A 19,278-nucleotide genomic window follows, 5' to 3' on the forward strand; every position below is an offset into this window, starting at 1 on the left:
GGAGAAAGACGGAAAATCTTAAAAATTATAAAATAAAAAGATTAAAATGTTAAATTTTAAACTTCCAAAGTATTTAAGCATAATTTTTTTAAAAAAATTTACAAACTGATTTATAACTTAGAAAAAAAGTTATATAAAAAAAAATCTTATTCAACAGAACTTAAACTCATCTTTTGAATATGTGTCACTTGTTTTATACTAGAATAAAATAATTTAATTACAATATATTATAAAAAAAATTTACACTATCAATTAATTTTATTGTTGATTAATTTAAAATATTTAACTTTTATATTAATTTTTTATATAAAATAAAATAATACAATTGAATAATTATGATATATGGTGTAAAAAAATTTACACTAAAGAAGCATAGCAATTAAACTCAAAATAAAATGTATTCGTTGTATAAATAATACTCCAACTCTTATTTTGGAGTATATTAAATTTTCATTAACTAAACTACACAAATTATAAGAGCTCCAGCACTTATTTTTAGAGCCAAGTTCGTTGAATATAAGTTTAAATGTCTCTTTGCTCTATAGCAGCCCCATGGACATGGGTTTGAATATTATAAGCATTTTGTTTTGTCTTTTTCTTTGTCCTTTCTATGAAAATAAATAAACTATGTTGTATGACACATATTCTAACTTCTAAGTAAGTGTGCGGAATTGAGTCAAAAAGAAAAGTTTGTGAGCAGAATTGAGTCAAAAGAAAAAGAATTTGTAGGCGGAATATTTTGTTACAATTCTATGGTACAAGAAAGTAGATTTTTCTTAAATTAAAAAGTTGGTCTTTTAATTCTAATGTATGTTTCATATTAGTCTTATATTTAATATTCTTTTAATTCTTTTTAACTAAATTATTCTATTTAGTTAATTTTTAATTTTAAATATTTAAAATGTAATAATATTATTGACTATCTCATAAGTTTTATTATATTTTTAAAATTTAAATTATTCAATCTTTTTATTAAAATAATATTATTGAATTTTGTAGATCTATTAATCTACAATATAAAAAAGTTCAATGCTCTGGAAAATACCATTATGCCCCTCTCTTCATTTGGCTCGTCCACGTGGATGCTCTCTTCATCCACCTTGCTACCTTTTTTTTCCATCTTTTCATCTTTCTTTCTCTATATCTTACCAACTTGCCTATTCATTTTTCTTTTTCCATCATCTGCTTATAAGATTTCAAATATTTTTTTTAACATCATTTCTCATCAACTGTGTAATAGTAACCAAACTAACCTACTATGCTTGTATTTGGTACTTTTAACCCCCCTCCTTCAATATTTTTCTCTCATAACAAACACTCTTCTTCTCTTTCTTCTTTTTCTTCCTTATGTTTCTAATCTTTTCCACTTTCACTTCACCTTCTTCTTTAACAAAATGTTTTCTTCTTTTTTCTGCTTTGTCTTTCTCATCTTCAACTTTGTTTTTGATGATCTATTATATTGTATTTTGTGTTTTGCAGATATATTAAAAGTTGTTCATCTTCATCAAGAAATAAAGTAAACTTTTCAATGTCTATCGGTTCTCTCTCTTCTTCCACAACACCTCTCTCTCTCTCTCTCTCTCTCTCTCTCTCTCTCTCTCTCTCTCTCTCTCTCTCTCTCTCTCTCTCTCTCTCTCTCTCTCTCTCTCTCTCTCTATCTCTCTATCTCACATTCTCCTTTGTTTTTCTTCTACTTCATATTCTCTCATTCTCACATTCATTTTTATCTCGTTACTTTATCTTCATAAATGTTTTACAATTTTATTTAACATTTTTTTTGTTTTTTTAGGTTGCAAATCTATACCGACAGGAACCCCATGTCGATCTAGGTATAAGTTTCAAATTGTAGATCTTTTTGTTTCTTCCATTGAATATTTATGTGCTATAAGTTTGAGTTTTTTATATATTTTCTAAATACTTCTTTTTATTTTTTATTTTATCAAAGATTTCATATTCCATAATTTTTTCATATATTTCTGAAAATAAATTTCTATTTTATTCACTCCAAAAATATTTATAAAGTTTTGCACTCGGTTTTTCATATATTTCTAAATATTAATTTTTATTTCTATTCAATTCACTTCAAAAAGATTGATAAAGTTATGATCATTATACCACTTTATTTGTAATGAAAGATAACATTTTTTTATGATTACTATATAAATGATACTTAATTTGTATTTATCCGAAAACAAGGGATATTTGAAGTTTTTTCTTATTTATTTTCAACTTTATTATTATTATTATTATTATTATTATTATTATTATATTCTATTGATTATCTTATATAATGACTAAAAAAAATTGTTGTCATTTTTTTAGGAGCAAACATGATAATTGAAGCAGAGATCCATGATATCATCACTTGCAAGAAGATATCATCATTTTTAAAAAAACCATCTAGAAGTGGGAGAAAAATTTGTGAGTAAGATAGTAAATGGTTTAGAAGAAGTAGAAGTGTCAGAGAGAAAGAGAGAGATTGAGAATAAAATAACATAAAAGAGTTAAGAAGAGGTGTGGGAGAAATAATTAAGTGTAACATATATTATAAATCAGAAATTTTCATACGGTAGAAATACGAAAAGTTGATTCTTTATAAAATAATATTTTAATTTAAATTATACCACAAATGTATTAATTGAATGAAATTATGTCAGATTACATGTGGTTTCTATTAAACTAGTAGGAAACCCGTGCTATCGCACGGGTCTGGTCGAGGTTTCACATTACATGTATCTAAATATCACTTGTAAAGTTCTTTTATATAAATCAACCATATATATTTAACCAAAATGCAAACAAATTTTAGTCAATGTTAATCCCAAAAACATAATAGTTAACAATGAAAGAGCTAATAATACATCAATTTTTTTAGCTCTTTAAGTAAAAACAATAAACACATGGATTCATATTACACGTATCAATGACTAAATTATTAAATATGACATCATATTTTCAGTTAGATAACATTAATATATTTATAACTTATAATACATAATATAACTTATTTTGCAGTTCATAAATATTCACGTAATTTCAATCAATAACTGATATCTCATAGATATATTCACATCTACCGTCAATTAATTTTATAACTTCAAATATATAAAACAGTAACAAAAGAAATAGTTAAAAGATAGACATTAAAATGATCCGTCAATCACTCGTATCTCATAGATACGTTCACATCTACCCGTCAATTCAGATGAGTTAAGAAACCCCAGTTGAATACAAATGAGTTAATTCTAAAAATTTAGGCTTAATACATCCTTTGGTCCCTCAGTTTAATTTTAGGTTTCAGTTCAGTCCCTGATGTAATTAACGTTACGTTGTGGTCCCTTATTTGTACTTCCGTTAGAGCATGTTGTCCTTTCTGTTAAGTTTTATGTTTTTCTGTTAGTTTTTGCCTTGTTAGCAGTCCAGCTGGGCATCAGTAGCTGACATGGATTTATGATTAAAAAATGAAGGAACATTTCTGACGTTCCTTATTTCTTTCTCATCTATCATATTCATTTCACGTTTTCTCCCACAACCCCCTTTCGTTCACTAGGGTTCGTGAATGATTCATCTTCATACATAGTTCATTCCCAGCTTCATCTTCGTGCAGTAAGGTACCATGCGTTAAATGTTATCAGTACTGATTTCTTACATTTTCCTTCATATCTCCTACTGGAACTTCGTTCATCTATCATACTGATGGTTCTTTCGTCTTCATTTGTTAGGGTTTGTGGAACAAGAAGACATTCTACAATCTGAGATAAGGTATGAATGATGTTTTGCATTTATAGTTTTGTTACGTTACCTGTTTTTCTCATTTAGGGTTTTACATAATCCGTGTTTAGGTAATGGATACTCGTTTTGTATGCATTGTTCATCACGGGGGTGTGTTTTCTGAGTTCACGAAATTAGGGTACAATGGGTTAGAGGAAATCTGGCATGTGGATCCTGATTTTTGGAGTTATTTCGAAGTACTAGATGGGTTAAATGAGTTAGGTTATCCAGACATAGATAGTCTTTGGTATCATGACGAAATGGAGAGCAATAGCATTGTTGAGTTGACAGATGACATAGGAACTAGGAGGATGCATGTAATAGCTGAGTTGACTGGGGAAGTCCATTTATATGTTTTGTATCCTGTGCTAGAACCAGATATTATTGAGGATATTGGCGGAGTTGAAACTAATGTAACAAACACAATGGATAAAGGAGAGATAAATGATGATAGTTTAGGAGACATGGAGAATGTAGTAGGGACCACTGAAGATTCACTTAATATAGAAGCTGAAGTTGAAGGTACAGACACAGATATGGAATATGGAGACAAGGGGACCACAGAGGTAGAACAAGTTGGTGGGACCATGGAATCAGGACATAGTGAGGGGACCAAAGAAGCAGTAGCGGTTGAGGGACTAAACTGTAACATGGAAGATACTGGGGGACTGAACTGTGACAAAGATGTTGAAGTTGATCTGAACTTTGAGAAGGAGGTTGAATCTGAACTGAACTTTGAAGAAGAGTTACCAGGTGGTGATGTTGAGGGGACCAAAGATACTGATGGACTGAAAAGTGGTAGTGAAGATAGTGCAATAGGAATAAACTTTGAAGATTCTGATAATGATGTGGTGATGACTGAAGCAGTGGCAGTTGATGATGCTGAAATATCTGAGGATGGGACAAAAAAGGGTATGGGAAAAGGGAAAAGTAAAGGAAAAGTTAAAGCTAAGAGGAAGGGGAATGGGGAGGGGAAGGGGAAGGGGAAGGTAAAAGGGAAGGGAAGATTGGAATACCTAGTAAGAAGAAAGTTAGTGAGTGTGTCACATCTGGGGAAAAAAGCCTTTTAGTTGATGATGAGGTAGATGAAGAAGAAATACAAGTAAATTTGAAGGGTTTGAGTGATGTTGAGACTGACAACAGTGAAGTAGGATTTAATGAATGTTTTAGTGAGGATGATTGTGTGACAAAGACTCTATTTCAAACCTTCAAAATGCCTAAAACTATGGAGGATTATAAGTGGGAGTTAGGAACATACTTTGCAACTAACCAAGACTTCAAGGATGCCATAAGGACATATGCCATACACAATGGTAGGGACATGAAGTTCAAGAAAAATGATAAAAAAAGGATGAGAGTGATATGTAAAAAAGGGTGTCCATGGGAGGCATATTGTGCCAAAATTCAGAATGAGGAAACATGGCAGCTCAGGAAGATTGTTGACAAACATACTTGTATTAGGGATTTCAAGGTAAATTTGTTAAACTCAAAATGGCTGAGTAGTAAGATACAGAAAAATGTTAGAGAGAATCCTAATTTAAGGCTAGCTGACATTATGGAAAAAACTCAACAGAAATGGAATGTGGGAATCAATAGAACTCTTGCATACAGGGCCAAGACAAAGGCAATTGACATTGTTGATGGCTCATTTAGAGAACAATATAAAAGGATACATGACTATGCACATGAACTTCCAAGGGCCAATCCTGGTTCAACAGTCAAAGTAACCAGTCAACCATTCCAAGGTGAAGAAGAAAGCATTGAGAATCCTCAAAGTCAACTGAGTCCCCATTTTCAGAGAATGTACATTTGTTTTAAGGCATGCAAGGACAGCTTCTTTAAGTGCGGGCCTATAATAGGATTGGATGGATGCTTCTTGAAGGGTTATTATGGTGGACAGTTTCTTGCTGCAATTGGGAGGGATCCCAATGATCAGATGATGCCTATTGCTTATGCTGTGGTGGAGGGAGACACCAAAGATTCATGGAGTTGGTTCCTTGAGTTGCTGATAGCTGATCTTGGTGGGGAAAGGATTTGCAAAACTTACACTTTCATAAGTGATCAACAAAAGGTACTCTTCTGTATAATTTGTATATTTGCATAAGGGACTGATGTATAATTTGTATATTTCCATAAGGGACTGATGTATAATTTGTATATTTTCTTAGGGACTATTAACAGCCCTAGAAGAACTATTGCCTCAAGTGGATCAGAGGTTCTGTGTCAGGTAGGATTCAATACATATAATGTTCTGTATATTCATTTGCATTCTTATTGTTCTGTATATTCATTTGCATTTACATTCTTATGTTGGTATGTGTCTGGTATGTTCTGATGACTCATTTACATTCTTATTGTTGGTATTTTTATAGCAATTTTAGAAAGAAATTCCCTGGTGCCAAACTCAAGGAATTGATGTGGAAAGCTGCTACAGCTAGTTATACTAATGCATTTGAAAGGGCTATGCTGGAGATGAAGGGTGTTAATGAGAATGCCTTCAAGCATTTGATAAAGCTGCCAGCTAGATATTGGAGTAAGGCATTCTTCAAGCCATATCCTCTTTGTGATGCCTTGGTGAACAACATGTCAGAGGCTTTCAACTCTGTGTTTGTGACTTCTAAGGCCAAACCTATAATTACCATGCTTGAAGAAATCAGAGTATATCTCATGCAAAGGTGGGAGTCAAATAGAGAGAAAATTGCCAAGTTTGACGGAGATATTTTGCCCAATATCAAGAAAAAACTTACATAGGAATCTGGAAGAACAAACTACTGGATTGTGAGGTATTTGAAAAATCCTATTGTGTGTTGTATAGTGTAGCAATTCTGAGATATTTATTATAGCTATTGTTTGTTGCTTATACAGGCGTGCAGGTGAGATTGACTATGAAGTGAGGCACATCTCAAACAATGGAGAAAAGTATGTGGTGAATTTGTCCACCAAGCTGTGTTCTTGCAGGTTATGGATGCTGACAGGTTTACCTTGTTGTCATGCCATGAGTTGTATGAAATCACAACAACTTGATATTGAAAATTTTGTGCCTGACTGTTACAAAAAATCTGTTTATGAGGCATGTTATGCAAGTGTTATTTTTCCTGTCAATGGAGAAAATCTGTGGGAGAAGAAGGAATATGCTGAATTGCAACCACCACCTATCAAGAGGCAGCCAGGAAGGCCAAAGAAGAAGAGAACTAGAGACCCATCTGAAAGTATAAGGAATGAGACTCAACTCAAAAGAGCAAACTTTGGCATTAAGTGCAGTAGGTGCCACATGATGGGGCACAACAAATCAACATGCAAACTGCCACCACCAAGCCAGTCTGCTCAACCTGAAACTACTCAGCCTGAGCCAATTCAGCATGGACCTAGCCAGCCTGAAGCTACTCAACCTGGAGCTACTCAGCAAGAATCAACCCAGTCTGAAGCAATTCTGAATTAGGCTTTTATGCCCTTATGTATTTTGTGTATTATTTAGTCTGAACAAAAACCTAGGCTTTCATGTCATTTTGTATGTTTTTGTCATCGAACAAGTAATTAGGCTTTCATGCCATTTTGTTATGTTTGTGTCATTGAACAACTTATTATGTTTGTGTCAACAGAACACATAGGTTTTATAATGCAACGTGTTTTATTTTAACTCCTTATGTCAATATTTACATATAGCCATCAATCTACAAGTATACATATAGCCATCAATCTATAAGTATACATATTGTTACAATATCAATCTGCAAGTATACATATTGTTACAATATCAATGCAAGTATACATATTGTTACAATATCAATCTGCAACAATTATCAATTTGCAACAATTTTTACAAGATCAGTATATAACATATAACAGATGGTTAAATAACACTCAATATTGCTAGAAATCAATTCATTCAACCAACATCAAACTTACATACTTTCACAAGATTTGTTACACCTCTATTTCAAATACATAGTTACAAAGACTAAATTAAACCCTAGACTAATAACAGCAAAAACTATTGCATTCTTCAACAATCCTCTCATGCTCAGAACTTCATTCTTCAACTTTAAAATCTTCTTCCTTTGCCTTTCAATCTTTAAATCCCTTCCATCAACAACCTCATCACCAACCCACTTGAAAAAATTGCATCCCTTCTCCATATGATTCCTGTAATTCCTACAGCCCCAAAACTTTTTCCCTACATTAACACTATTTAGATCTGTAACCGTGCGCATCACACACTCTTCTTGGCACCAACAATCAATCCTTTTGCTTCTTAGCACAACAGACCCAAATGACCCACAACTCTGGGTGTTTGATTTTGAGTAGTGACTGGAGTTCGTAGACATCTTCACACGCTCGATTTCCTGGTCACTGAAGAAACAACGAAGAACAAGAGATGAAGGTGATGAATGTAGAAGGAGAGGAGGCACAAGTTTGCCCTAAAATGTGAAAATGGATTCTGATAAATGCAAACATGATAATACGATAATATAATGCACTATGCTGAGTGAGAAATTAAAAAAAAAAATCCTTGTTGGCATGCAAGATCAGCAAATTTAACGTTTTCACACAGAAATTAACGGAATGGATCAACATTCATAACGGAAGTTTCCTTAAGGGACTAACATGTAACGTTTATTACATAGGGGACCAAAGTGAAAACATAAATTAAGTTATGGGACTTCAGGACTAAATAAGCCAAAAATTTATTAAACCTATTTGAGATATTAGCTCATTTTCCCAAACGTAAAATGTATAACAACTCCCGTTAAATGCTTAAGAGTTTCTACATTTAATGTATATTATTATAATATAAAAAATATATAATTTTATAAGTTTAAAAAATATAATTTTAATTAAGAAATTAAACATAGTTAGAGAATAAAATTTACTAAACCTATTTGAGATAGTAGCTCATTTTTTTCAAACCTAAAATGTATGACATCTTCCGTCAAATATTAAAAGTTTCTACGTTTGATGTATACTTAAAATATTTAAAAATTAAACAAATAATAAAAATATGAATATATTAATAGAGTAATTAAATCTATGTACAATTATAAAAAAAATAGAAATTTAAAACCTATGTATGGTAAATAATATATATATTTATTCTCATATATTTAAAATAATCACGTTAAGTAGTCTCCATTGAATAGTGTAATAAATATAAAATCAAAAATTTAAAATGCTTTGTAACTTATTCCCGTTTATAAAAACAATAGTAGTTTATTCAATTTATAAAATTGACTATATTAATAAATTTTTATCTTCTATCATTATTTTTTATGATTACCATTTATCATTAAATTTTCCTGACTACCCATTAACATATTTTTAACATGATTACAATTATGAAGTTAATTTGAAAAAATTCTGAAATTTTTTAATTATTTCATAAGTTTTAAAAAAATACAAAATCTCAATTAATTTTGTTTTGTTTTATTAACCTTTCTATAAAAGTCTAAATAATTTCAAAATAAATTTTATCCCAAATAAGAATCTAAATAATTACAAAATAATTTTTCATAATAGTTTTATTTATAGTTAATATATTACTAAAATTTTAAAAAGAAAAATAAATTTAATAACAACAACCACGTAAATTTTGAATACTAAAAATTATATTATATTTAAAAATTATATGTTTAGACATTAAATTAAAATTTTGAATACTATTTTCATAATACAAAACATATAAATTTGTCACGTATAATGCATATCCTAATTTTGCTAATAGTATAATGACTTTATTCAAGAGAAAGAAAATATTAATGTGAATTTCATTTTTTATTTTATTTTAAAATAACAACTTTTTTATTAATGGTGGTAAATTAAAAAACACAATATATTTTTATTATCAAATTACTTTATTACTTAAATGTTTTTTATCCTCTGTTTGATAAAAATAACGGTTGAGTGATAAACTATCTGATAACTGATATCTTAGACTGATGTCTCATGATGACTGATAGCTTATAACTTATAGACTAAGGACTTATAGCTATAAGCTAATTGAAGTGATTGATAAAATTAGCGGCTCGACTAACTCATAAATTAAAATGATATAAAAGACATTTAATACATAATTATTTTATTTTAAATTAAATTATAAAAGGTAGAAGTGGATTTTAGTTAAAATAATAGGGATAAAAATGGAATAAAAAATGATGAGCTATAAGATAAAACTCTATTTGAAATAGCGTATGAAAAAACAGTTATAAGCTAGTAAAATAAGCTATAAGCTTGTGAAGAAAAGACTATTACCAAACATATCTTTTATTGTCTTAAGAGGTTATAAGTTATAAGCTATAAACTATAAGTTCCAAAAATGTCATGCAAAACAAAACCTTAGTGTAAAGAATTTGGAGTGAAGGGGGGCAACTTAAGAAGTTCATGAAATTATTTAATAAATAGATATTAGATTAGTAAAATATCCTTTTTAAAATATCACACACACACACACACACACACACACACACACACACACACACACACACACACACACACACACATATATATATATATATATATATATATATATATATATATATATCCAGCAGAACAATAATGCAAACCAGCCCGATGTGGGTCGGGAAAGGTTGCAGAGAAGTTCGATACGGGTCAGGAAAGGTTGCAGAGAAGTTATGTGTTTCTCGTTTTTGGATCTCATTCTCATACGTTGAGGTCTCTCTTTTATAGTCTTCCTTGTGAGACAAGGGTAGTCAACGTTATAAAATCATATATGGCTATTGATGTGGCAAATATCACATAAAAAACCTGTTCTAAATGTCTATCAATGTATGTCTTAGAGTCGATTACTTCGCAGGCTAGCTCAGTTGGGCGACTTGGCTGTCCCTTCACAGGCAAGTTCTGATGGGCGACCTGCCTGTGGGCTAGCTCTGCTGGACGACTTGGTTGTCCTTTCTTGGCCTAGCTCTACTGGACGACCTATCTATGGGCTAGCTCCACTAGGTGACTTGGTTGTCCCTTCGTGGGATAGCTCTGCTGGGCGACTTTCTTGTGGGCTAGCTCCGTTGGGCGACTTGGCTGGCTATCCGGGCTAGAAATTAACATTCTGGATAGCAACTCTTCTAGGATGTACTTTAGCCCCCAAGCACGAAGTCTATAAGGATGAAGTGTTTGATTACTTAGATTTTATCCGAGACCAACATCCCGGATAGCAATTTTCCCGGGATGTACATAAGCCCCCCAAGCACGAAGTTTGTATGGGTGAAGTGTTTGATTGCTTAGACTTACGATATGGTCTAGTGTCTTCATCTAATTTGGAACGTTTTTAAAAGATCAAGGGCATGACCGGAATTCATAGCCCCATTTGGAGTTGACGTGTAATTGTTTTAAACCCGTTTGGGGTTCATTGACATTCCAGAGCCTCATGGAAGTCTTAGTTTAAAGTTCCCCCGTGGATGTCTTGGATTAAAGCGCCCCCGTGGATGTCTTGGATTAAAGCACCCCCCCCCCCGTGGTGGTCTTGGATTAAAGTGCCTCTTGTGTAGGTCTTGGGTTAAATCATTCTCGGTGGAGGTCTTAGGGTTAAATCGCCCCTGGTGGAGGTCTTGGATAAAGTGACTCCCGTGGAGGTCTTGGGTTAAATCGCCCCCGGTGGAGGTCTTGTGTTAAATCGTCCCTGGTAGAGTTCTTGGGTTAAATCGCCCCCTATGGAAGTCTTGGGTTTAATCGCCTTTTGTGGAGGTCTTGAGTTAGATCGCCTCTAGTGGAGGTCTTGGGGTAAATAGCCCCCGGTGGAGGTCTTTGTCGTTTTCGGTCCTCGCTCCTGTTGGGGGATAAATCTTTGTTCGATTTTGTCCCCGATGTACAATTGAAATGAAATTAATCGATTAGTAATAATTTTTAAGAAGTTGCCTAGCTTTGCGTCGAGTTCTCGCCCAGACGGGATTAATCGACTTGTTTTCTTCAATCTCCTATTTGTTTTTGTTTGTGCGACATCTTGATTTCTTCTTATCGTAATGGATGTTGGCTTCTCATTGAGAGTTTAATTTCTTCAATATAAGATATTCCGTTGTTCCGAGTTCATCATGTCCTACTTAAAAGCTAAAAAAGGTAGGCTGACTCCCGCCCACGTAGGAAAAAGTGACGACACCCATCTCTTCTTAATAAATTAAACGAATTATTTACAAACGACAGAGACATCTGCTTGCCTTATCTAGTAATGAAAATATGAACCTGTGCTTTTAAAGTTTTTTAAGGCTGATTCTGGCCGCTCTGATACTTATGAGTTATGATCAGGGCTGGCCCAACCTGTTTAGAGGCCTAAAGCAAATTTTAAAGTGAGGCCTTTAAAATGTATTTCAAAATATTAATTTTGTGGTTGTTAAGAGTTGAACTAATACCAAAAAGAAAAGAGGCCTATATTTTACCAATTCAACTATAAAAATATATGTAATTCAAATGTCATTATATATTTTTATATCTAAATAAAAAAAATTTGAGGCCTTTTTTTAAGCCCAAACTTTTGAGGCCTAAAGCCCTAACTTTAGCAGCTTGGCCCTTGGGCCGGCCCTGGTTATGATATGGTGTAGTGTGACACGCCTATTCGTAGGCGACTTGATGAGGGAGTTGAAACTAGAAAACCATAAAAAACATTCTCTTTTTTATTTTTTTTTTAATTTATAAATATTGAATCATTACCAAATTATATGGACATATCATTTAAAAAGGTTTAGGAGCTAAAACCAAATGAGTCGTATATTACAACTGCCAAAAACGCTATTAACCCATAAAATAATTAGCGTAACATAAGATTGATTTATGTCATGCTGGAATTTAAATTCGGATTATTTGTGCATAATCGTGTATTCTAGAAATAGAAATGAGCCTTCTTTCATGCTACAGTTAGAGAAATGTTATTTAAACACAAAATCTTAACATAAAATTCAACAACAAATTATTTGGCTAATGCAATATAAATATATTGTCAATGCAATTCAGTTGATGATTATTAAACATAAAAAAGATGTTTCAGTTTACTAACCCTATACTCAACGCAATTAGTTATAATTTTGAACATCATTAACCGCAATAAAAAATGATTAAAAGGTATAAAAATGATTAAAAGGTATATGTATATAGTTGAAAACTTGAAAATCATGATAATAACATTCTAACTCATGATTAGTTATGTTCAATTGATAGGGAATGTAAAAGTAAGATGGAACGCTCTGATGATTAGTGAATATAGGAGATGTCTCAGGCCCTAATCCAACCTATAATGTTTTCAATCAGGCAAAGCTAATACAAATTTAAAATGAATTTGGCATTCATTCTGTTATTTGAGTAGGACTCAGCTCTTCCCTTAAAGCTTCGACTTTGATTTTTTAGATCTTCTAGATTCCTTAGCCCAATCAGGAGGAGTTATTTTGTATTCTTGGACTGGCTCCGACTTTGTGCTTTCCTCTTCGCCTAGAATGTCCTTAGAGAACGCATCTGGATTGGCTTTGATGCAGCTCTGCAGAGCAACAAATGGACTTACGCAGTCTGAGCCCTACAAAATTGGAGCAATAGCACATTTCAACACTTGATGAAGAATATAGAAATTCAATACCTGTAAATAAAATATTATAAGAACCATAAAACAATAACAACCTAGAACAGTTTGGTTATCACATTTTATTCAGTTATTTGTATTGTTGTTTGCCAGCACCAGACAACCTCCACCATAACTACTTAGCATCAACTGCTGCTGAATGCTCTCTAGTCTACCACTCTGTGCCCTTCTATTTCTAAACATGTTCTCATAACAAATTTTCCAAACAAGTGTTTCTGTTTTCCCATCCCTGAAATTGTTTTTCATATTAACATTACCGAATAGATAATTTTTGTTCCCAAAAGAAGTTTCTCAATTATTTATAAAACAGTTTTCAAAAAGAAAAAAGTGAAAAACTCAAGCAAACAGGCCTCTCTCTGTTGCGAAGGTTTAAGAGAGCAAACAAAGTGTAACCAAGCTCGGTCAGCAATTGCAATTCGTAATTGAGACCGCTTCATCGAAAAATGTATATCTTAAAAACAGCAATTGCGGTTGCACCAACAGTATTCAGTGTTATCAATGGCAGGTCCATGGCAGAGAGCCAAAATCCCACCATACCCGCTGCATTGTGGCGCCGTCATAGTGGATTACGACAGAAAAACCCACAGTATCGGCAGCAGATATTTACCATTGCAGCGAGTCCAAAGACCGCCATTGATATTCGCTATGGCGCCGCCATGGCAGATATTCGATAACACTGATGGTATTCGACAATAATTTTCTCTAATATCATGAACCGCAGTGAAATTTTCATTTAAAACCTTGAATGTAACCACTAGTTGAAGAAACACTAAACTACAAACAAAGTGTCCACCAACTCTATTACAATTCATGAATCTCACATCAAACTAAATATGTTATATTTTCATCAACTAACAGCAAATCAGTTTCACAACACATCTTCTTTCAGTAAACAAAACCTCAAACTCTAAGGTAATCAAGAAAACTAATTTAACTGTAAGAATAAAGTAAAGTATGAAGCAAACCATTAGCACACACCTTTTCTTCAGAAGTACTCTTGAGAAAACAAAGAAACGCCTTTGAGAATTGACCCCCACAAGCACCACTTCTTAGGTCAGCAATACAAGGGCATTCAAGAGCTTTCTGAGCCATTTCCTCAACATTCTGAAAAAATTCAAAAAAATTCCAAATTTTCATCAAATTGATCATCCACCCAACTAGCTAAAAGTTGATATCTTTATATTAAAAAGAAGCCAAACAAACCGCAGTGTTTTGATTTCCATATGCAGCAGCTTCTGAAACAAAACAAAAATCACATTGAAATTGAAATTTCAGCTAGACATTAACACAAACATGTTATGCGCGTGAGCAATGAAACTTGAAAAAAGGATCAAAAGAATAAGAAATGGCAAAACCAACCTGCGATTACAGATTCCAGAGAAGGGGGATTGGAATTTGAACTCGAATCCACTGTGGTTGTGGTGAGTGGTTGTGCTTCAGCGCTTTCAGCTTGACCCATCTTTCTGGTTCTTGTTTCTGTTAAGCAATCAAGATTTAAAGATCAAAATTCAATTTCTTCGTTAATACTTTTTTTCTTCTTCTTTCGAGGCAATTTCTTCTACTTATAGCTAAAACCCTTGAAACCCCTTTGTCAAAGTCAAAATACAACACTAAAACCCTTTATTTCTAGCAGTCTTTTAAAAACCAGACCGGACCGGCCGGCCGGACCGGTCGAACCGGGAATCGGTCTGGTTCAATAGTCGGATCGGGTATGCCATTAACTGGTGGAAACCGGTGAAAACTGGGAAAACCAGAAAACCGGCGGTTAATTGATTTTTTTTTTTAACTTTTTTTTAACATTTCTTTAAAATTTTTTTTTTAATTTTTTTTAAATATATTTAGTAGTGTATTACTTAAATAGCATTCTCACATAGTTTTTTTCTTTAGTGACAAATTAAAAACTTTATTGTCTATTTGTTATTTTTACTAATAAATTTTCTTAAATAGCATAAACATATTGAATTTTATTTGATTTTCTTTTTAGGAGGATCCTATTTTGAATTAAATTTGGTACACATTGGAGTTATTTTATTATAAACTATTCAATTAGATTATGTTGTAATTAGACTTTGTAATTTTTTACTATTTTGTTATGTGTGATACCTTTGTTTAAAATTTGAATTTAAGTTATGAAATTGTGAATTTATGATATGATATTTTTAAAAAATTTAAAAGCTAGTTATATTTTTTTAGAGACTGAATCATCTGGTTTGACCGATTTTATACCTATATAACGACAGGTCTATTCAACTGAGTTATCCGGTTTAATTCGGTTTGGTCGTGCGGTTCGACCAGTGACCCAGTGGTTCGACCGATAAACCAATGACCCAGTACCCTCACCGATTCGATGACCGGTCCGGTTTTTAAAACACTGCTTTCTCGTCAAATTATACGATATTTTGAATATTTTACACAATTTAAAAAATCAATTATTTTTTTGATTTCAAAACAAATGTAGAAGAAAAAAGTTGTTTCTAAATGAATGTGATTTTCACTTTCTAATATAAAAATAATTGCTATTTTTCAATTGTGTACTTTCAATAAATTTATAAGGTTAATTTAGTAAAAAAAAAAACAAATGTTTTGCGACATAATTATTATATTCTTTAATTTGTGCGCAAAAAACTCAAAACGACACGAAAGGAGTAATTTTGTATGAGAAATAGAAATTATGTATAAATTTACACTAGTGTCCTTCATTAATTATATAAAAAAGAGAAATTATGAGAATTGAAAAAACGAAAAGTAATCATCGGGATATTAGAAAAATAGTCATTAATATTGTATTGAAATTATAAAGTGATTTATAATTTGGGACAAAAATTTTTTTACAAAGAAAATTATAATTTGGGAGAGATGAAATATAAAATATAAAATCTTTTCCATAATACATTTTCCTTTATAATTAGAAATTGAGGACTACAGAAGAATTCTTAAAGGCAGCCCATGGATTTTCATAAATTTGTGGTTCATTTTACAAGATTGGGATGGTGTCAAACCCCTGTCTTACATGGAATTATCCACATATAGGGCAGGAGATGATCTATATTCGGGTTGGATTTGGTTCCTTTCTTGTGGATTATCTCAGGTTTAGGTTCTGCTTCAATCTCAGCCCTTAATCTCTCCTTTTTCTCTCTCTTCAAAATTGATTTGTTTTATTTATTTAGTTTTCATGGTTTTTCACCCATTGGATCAACAACATGAGGGATGGCAGCATATATAGGGGCAGAGAGGATCTATATTCGGGTTCAAATATGGGGTATCCCAATTAATGGAAAACCTTTCAAATGGGAATAAAGATTGGTGAAAAAATAGAATAGGTGATTGAAGCAAGCCTTTATGAGATGGAGGACAGGACCAGCATGATCAAAGTCGGAATCAAAATCAGTGTTGTGAAACCTATAAAACGGATTGTATATGAGTAGCACAACTAATGGAGTTAACTAGATTGGTTTTCGCTACCAAAGACTACCAATGTTATGCTTCAACTGTGGCACCATTGGCTGATAAGTGCCAATTTGTAGTGCTTTTTGTGGCACTTATTGTGTTTTTATGTAAATTCCGTTGAATAATCACTTGTTTAGTGTGTAAATAGGTTTAATTTGTTTATACTCATGTTTTGGGGTATTTGTTCCCACCTCCATCAACCTTCATTTTTTGGTAGAGGGAGACTTAGAAACATCAAATGGGGTTGCATCTTGATGATCGAAAGTCGAATTTCTCATTGATTGGTGTTGACAAACCAAATAATGTTTGGTTCCTCTTCTTCTCTTCTCTTTGTATTCTTCATTTTTTGGTTATGTTTGTATATTTAATTTGAACATATGTATATGTATTGATCATGGTGTTGTATAATATATGCTTTACAAATCAATTTTGTGCTTTCCTTGATCTTTTTGCATTTATGTTTGGATTTGTGTTGTTGTAGAGATAAACCTCACAAATTTTGATTAGGGAAGGAAATCTATTAGTTTCTAGATTCTAGAGATAGATTTAGAGCTAATAATTACGTGGGTATCGAAGCTTAATGCTTCAGTGTTGTTTGAGTCGGTTGAGAGATCGTTGACAAGAGTAATATGGTTGCTCTCTCAGCTCAGTGTTGCAGAGATGGGCACTGTTGTGAGCGATATGTGATGATTTTGATGAGTATTGTATGTTGAGTGCGACTTATCGATATGTTTAAGTTTGTTTTAAGTTTGTTATGAGTATTGTATTTTGAATGTATTCTTGTTCATATGTTTAATTCCCACATTTACTTTTTACCAATTCAATCCAAACTAATAACCGTGGACACCGTTGAATGGCAGTTCGATATCACTAATATGTGTGGACACGATAAATTTCCGAATAAATACTTCCAAAACTTTTGTTGCTTGCCGCTTTACCGCTTTAACATTGGCCACAATGAAAAACACTGTCAAAACACTACAATCCCCAAACAGTGCTAATAATGTTAACATTTTTGGGCTGTGGGTGAAAACTAATCAAGGTGGCAGAAGGATCATTCAAAACTCAGAGAAACAACTCATTAGAAATCCTAAGAAAAACATAGTTGAGATACTTAAGATTTTCACGATGGCGATGAAGAATACATAAAGATGGTAATAACAACCCCTTTATTTATATTCGTGGTTAATAAAAAAAAACAGGAAAAATAAATTAAAAATAGAGAGCCCAACTAAATGGATCAATCTAAGTTAAAGCTAAGAAGCCCAATACATAAAAGAAGTTAAGAAGCCCAATACATAAAAGACAAAAATAGCTATAGTTTAACAACAATGATAAACTCAAGAGTATTCATATTTGTTCATCAAGAGTCAAATTTAAAATCAAATTATAAATCAAATCACAACAAGAATAGAGTTTCTAGGAATCATTTTTAAATGTTATACTAGTTGTTAAAATTTTGGTCAATGGGTGAATTTGTACATCTCGTAAAATTTATAAGCTTAGGAATTTCAATGCAAAGTGTGCTTGATTATCTTAAATTTTAAGTAAAATCTATTTTGAATTTGAGCGTTAAAGACACCCATTTACATCCAAAAAAATAAATAAATAAATAAATAAATAAATAAATAGTAAAGCAAAAAAATCAAGCTTGAAGGTCTCTTATTCAAAGTTTAAAATATCTCTTTTAAAGTTTATTTTTAACTTCACACTCTTGGATTGGCATCAAACTAAAAAATAAAAATTATATATATATATATATATATATATATATATATATATATATATATATATATATATATATATGGAATGTATCAAGTATGAGGGTTTTTAAATATATATATATATATATATATATATATATATATATATATATATATATATATATATATATATATATATATATATATATATATATATATATACATACATCGTACTGGTGCATGAAAATAAATTCAATAAACATATGTAACTCTTAAAAAGTTCTTCTTGTTGGTTAAGTAGCTAGAGAATAAACTGAATTTAAATATGAAAGCAAATAAACAAATTAAAAGTACACTGTATAAGTTAAAAGAAAAGATGAAGAAGGGACGCCACGCATAGCTTGCTTACTATTAAATATTTGAAAACAATATTATTATAATTTTAGCATCAGACAAATAATGTTAATTAATACTAATATATAGTAAGTCATTTACATATAAGATTGCTTTTCAAATTCATCGATTTTTACGACATAGATAAGCCAAGGGAAACTACACCAGTAAGTTCCACGAAGGGTTCATGTATGTGCAAATCAACACGTTAATGATTTCTATTTTCGAGTAAGTGTTTGGTTTGTTTCTTCACAAGGGTTGTTTAAAGATTTTATCGGTTTGTCTTCTTGTGATTTATCATTATTTTAAAATAAATGCTTAAGATTAAGGTTATCAGTGTACAATTGTACATGCTAGTAGAAGAATAGAGTTGAACAGAGTGAAATAAATGAAGGGATA

At 31.8% G+C, this 19,278-nt stretch overlaps 2 protein-coding genes and 1 long non-coding RNA gene across 3 annotated transcripts; 2 read left to right on the forward strand and 1 right to left on the reverse strand.

Annotated features, from left to right (window-relative positions):
* Nucleotides 1–1,222: 1,222 nt before the first annotated feature.
* LOC131616432 (uncharacterized) lies at nt 1,223–2,779 on the forward strand. The gene is made up of 3 exons (XR_009288097.1): nt 1,223–1,516; nt 1,790–1,829; nt 2,323–2,779. It is a non-coding gene; the product is annotated as an uncharacterized LOC131616432 (long non-coding RNA).
* Nucleotides 2,780–4,996: 2,217 nt separating this feature from the next.
* Nucleotides 4,997–7,210, forward strand: LOC131619942 (uncharacterized). The gene is made up of 4 exons (XM_058890981.1): nt 4,997–5,842; nt 5,940–5,998; nt 6,144–6,476; nt 6,637–7,210. The coding sequence occupies exons 1-4, from the start codon at nt 4,997–4,999 to the stop codon at nt 7,208–7,210; spliced, it is 1,812 nt and encodes a 603-aa protein (XP_058746964.1).
* A 5,617-nt stretch (nt 7,211–12,827) lies between these two features.
* Nucleotides 12,828–14,917, reverse strand: LOC131616430 (mitochondrial intermembrane space import and assembly protein 40 homolog). The gene is made up of 4 exons (XM_058887759.1): nt 14,696–14,917; nt 14,540–14,571; nt 14,315–14,440; nt 12,828–13,273 (listed from the first exon to the last, which is right to left on the reverse strand). The coding sequence occupies exons 1-4, from the start codon at nt 14,793–14,795 to the stop codon at nt 13,085–13,087; spliced, it is 447 nt and encodes a 148-aa protein (XP_058743742.1). The 5' UTR covers nt 14,796–14,917; the 3' UTR covers nt 12,828–13,084.
* Nucleotides 14,918–19,278: the final 4,361 nt, after the last annotated feature.

This window comes from Vicia villosa, linkage group LG7, assembly GCF_029867415.1.
Source record: "Vicia villosa cultivar HV-30 ecotype Madison, WI linkage group LG7, Vvil1.0, whole genome shotgun sequence".
In the NCBI taxonomy this organism is placed as follows: Eukaryota; Viridiplantae; Streptophyta; class Magnoliopsida; order Fabales; family Fabaceae; genus Vicia; species Vicia villosa.

Coding starts and splice junctions, on each gene's coding strand:
- LOC131619942 (XM_058890981.1), top strand. CDS start 4,997: ATGGAGGATTATAAGTGGGAGTTAGGAACATACTTTGCAACTAACCAA. Junction 5,999..6,143: donor GATCAGAGGTTCTGTGTCAG/GTAGGATTCAAT, acceptor GTATTTTTATAG/CAATTTTAGAAAGAAATTCC. Junction 6,477..6,636: donor AATAGAGAGAAAATTGCCAA/GTTTGACGGAGA, acceptor TTGCTTATACAG/GCGTGCAGGTGAGATTGACT.
- LOC131616430 (XM_058887759.1), bottom strand. CDS start 14,795: ATGGGTCAAGCTGAAAGCGCTGAAGCACAACCACTCACCACAACCACA. Junction 14,572..14,695: donor TCTGGAATCTGTAATCGCAG/GTTGGTTTTGCC, acceptor GTTTTGTTTCAG/AAGCTGCTGCATATGGAAAT. Junction 14,441..14,539: donor ATGGAAATCAAAACACTGCG/GTTTGTTTGGCT, acceptor GAATTTTTTCAG/AATGTTGAGGAAATGGCTCA.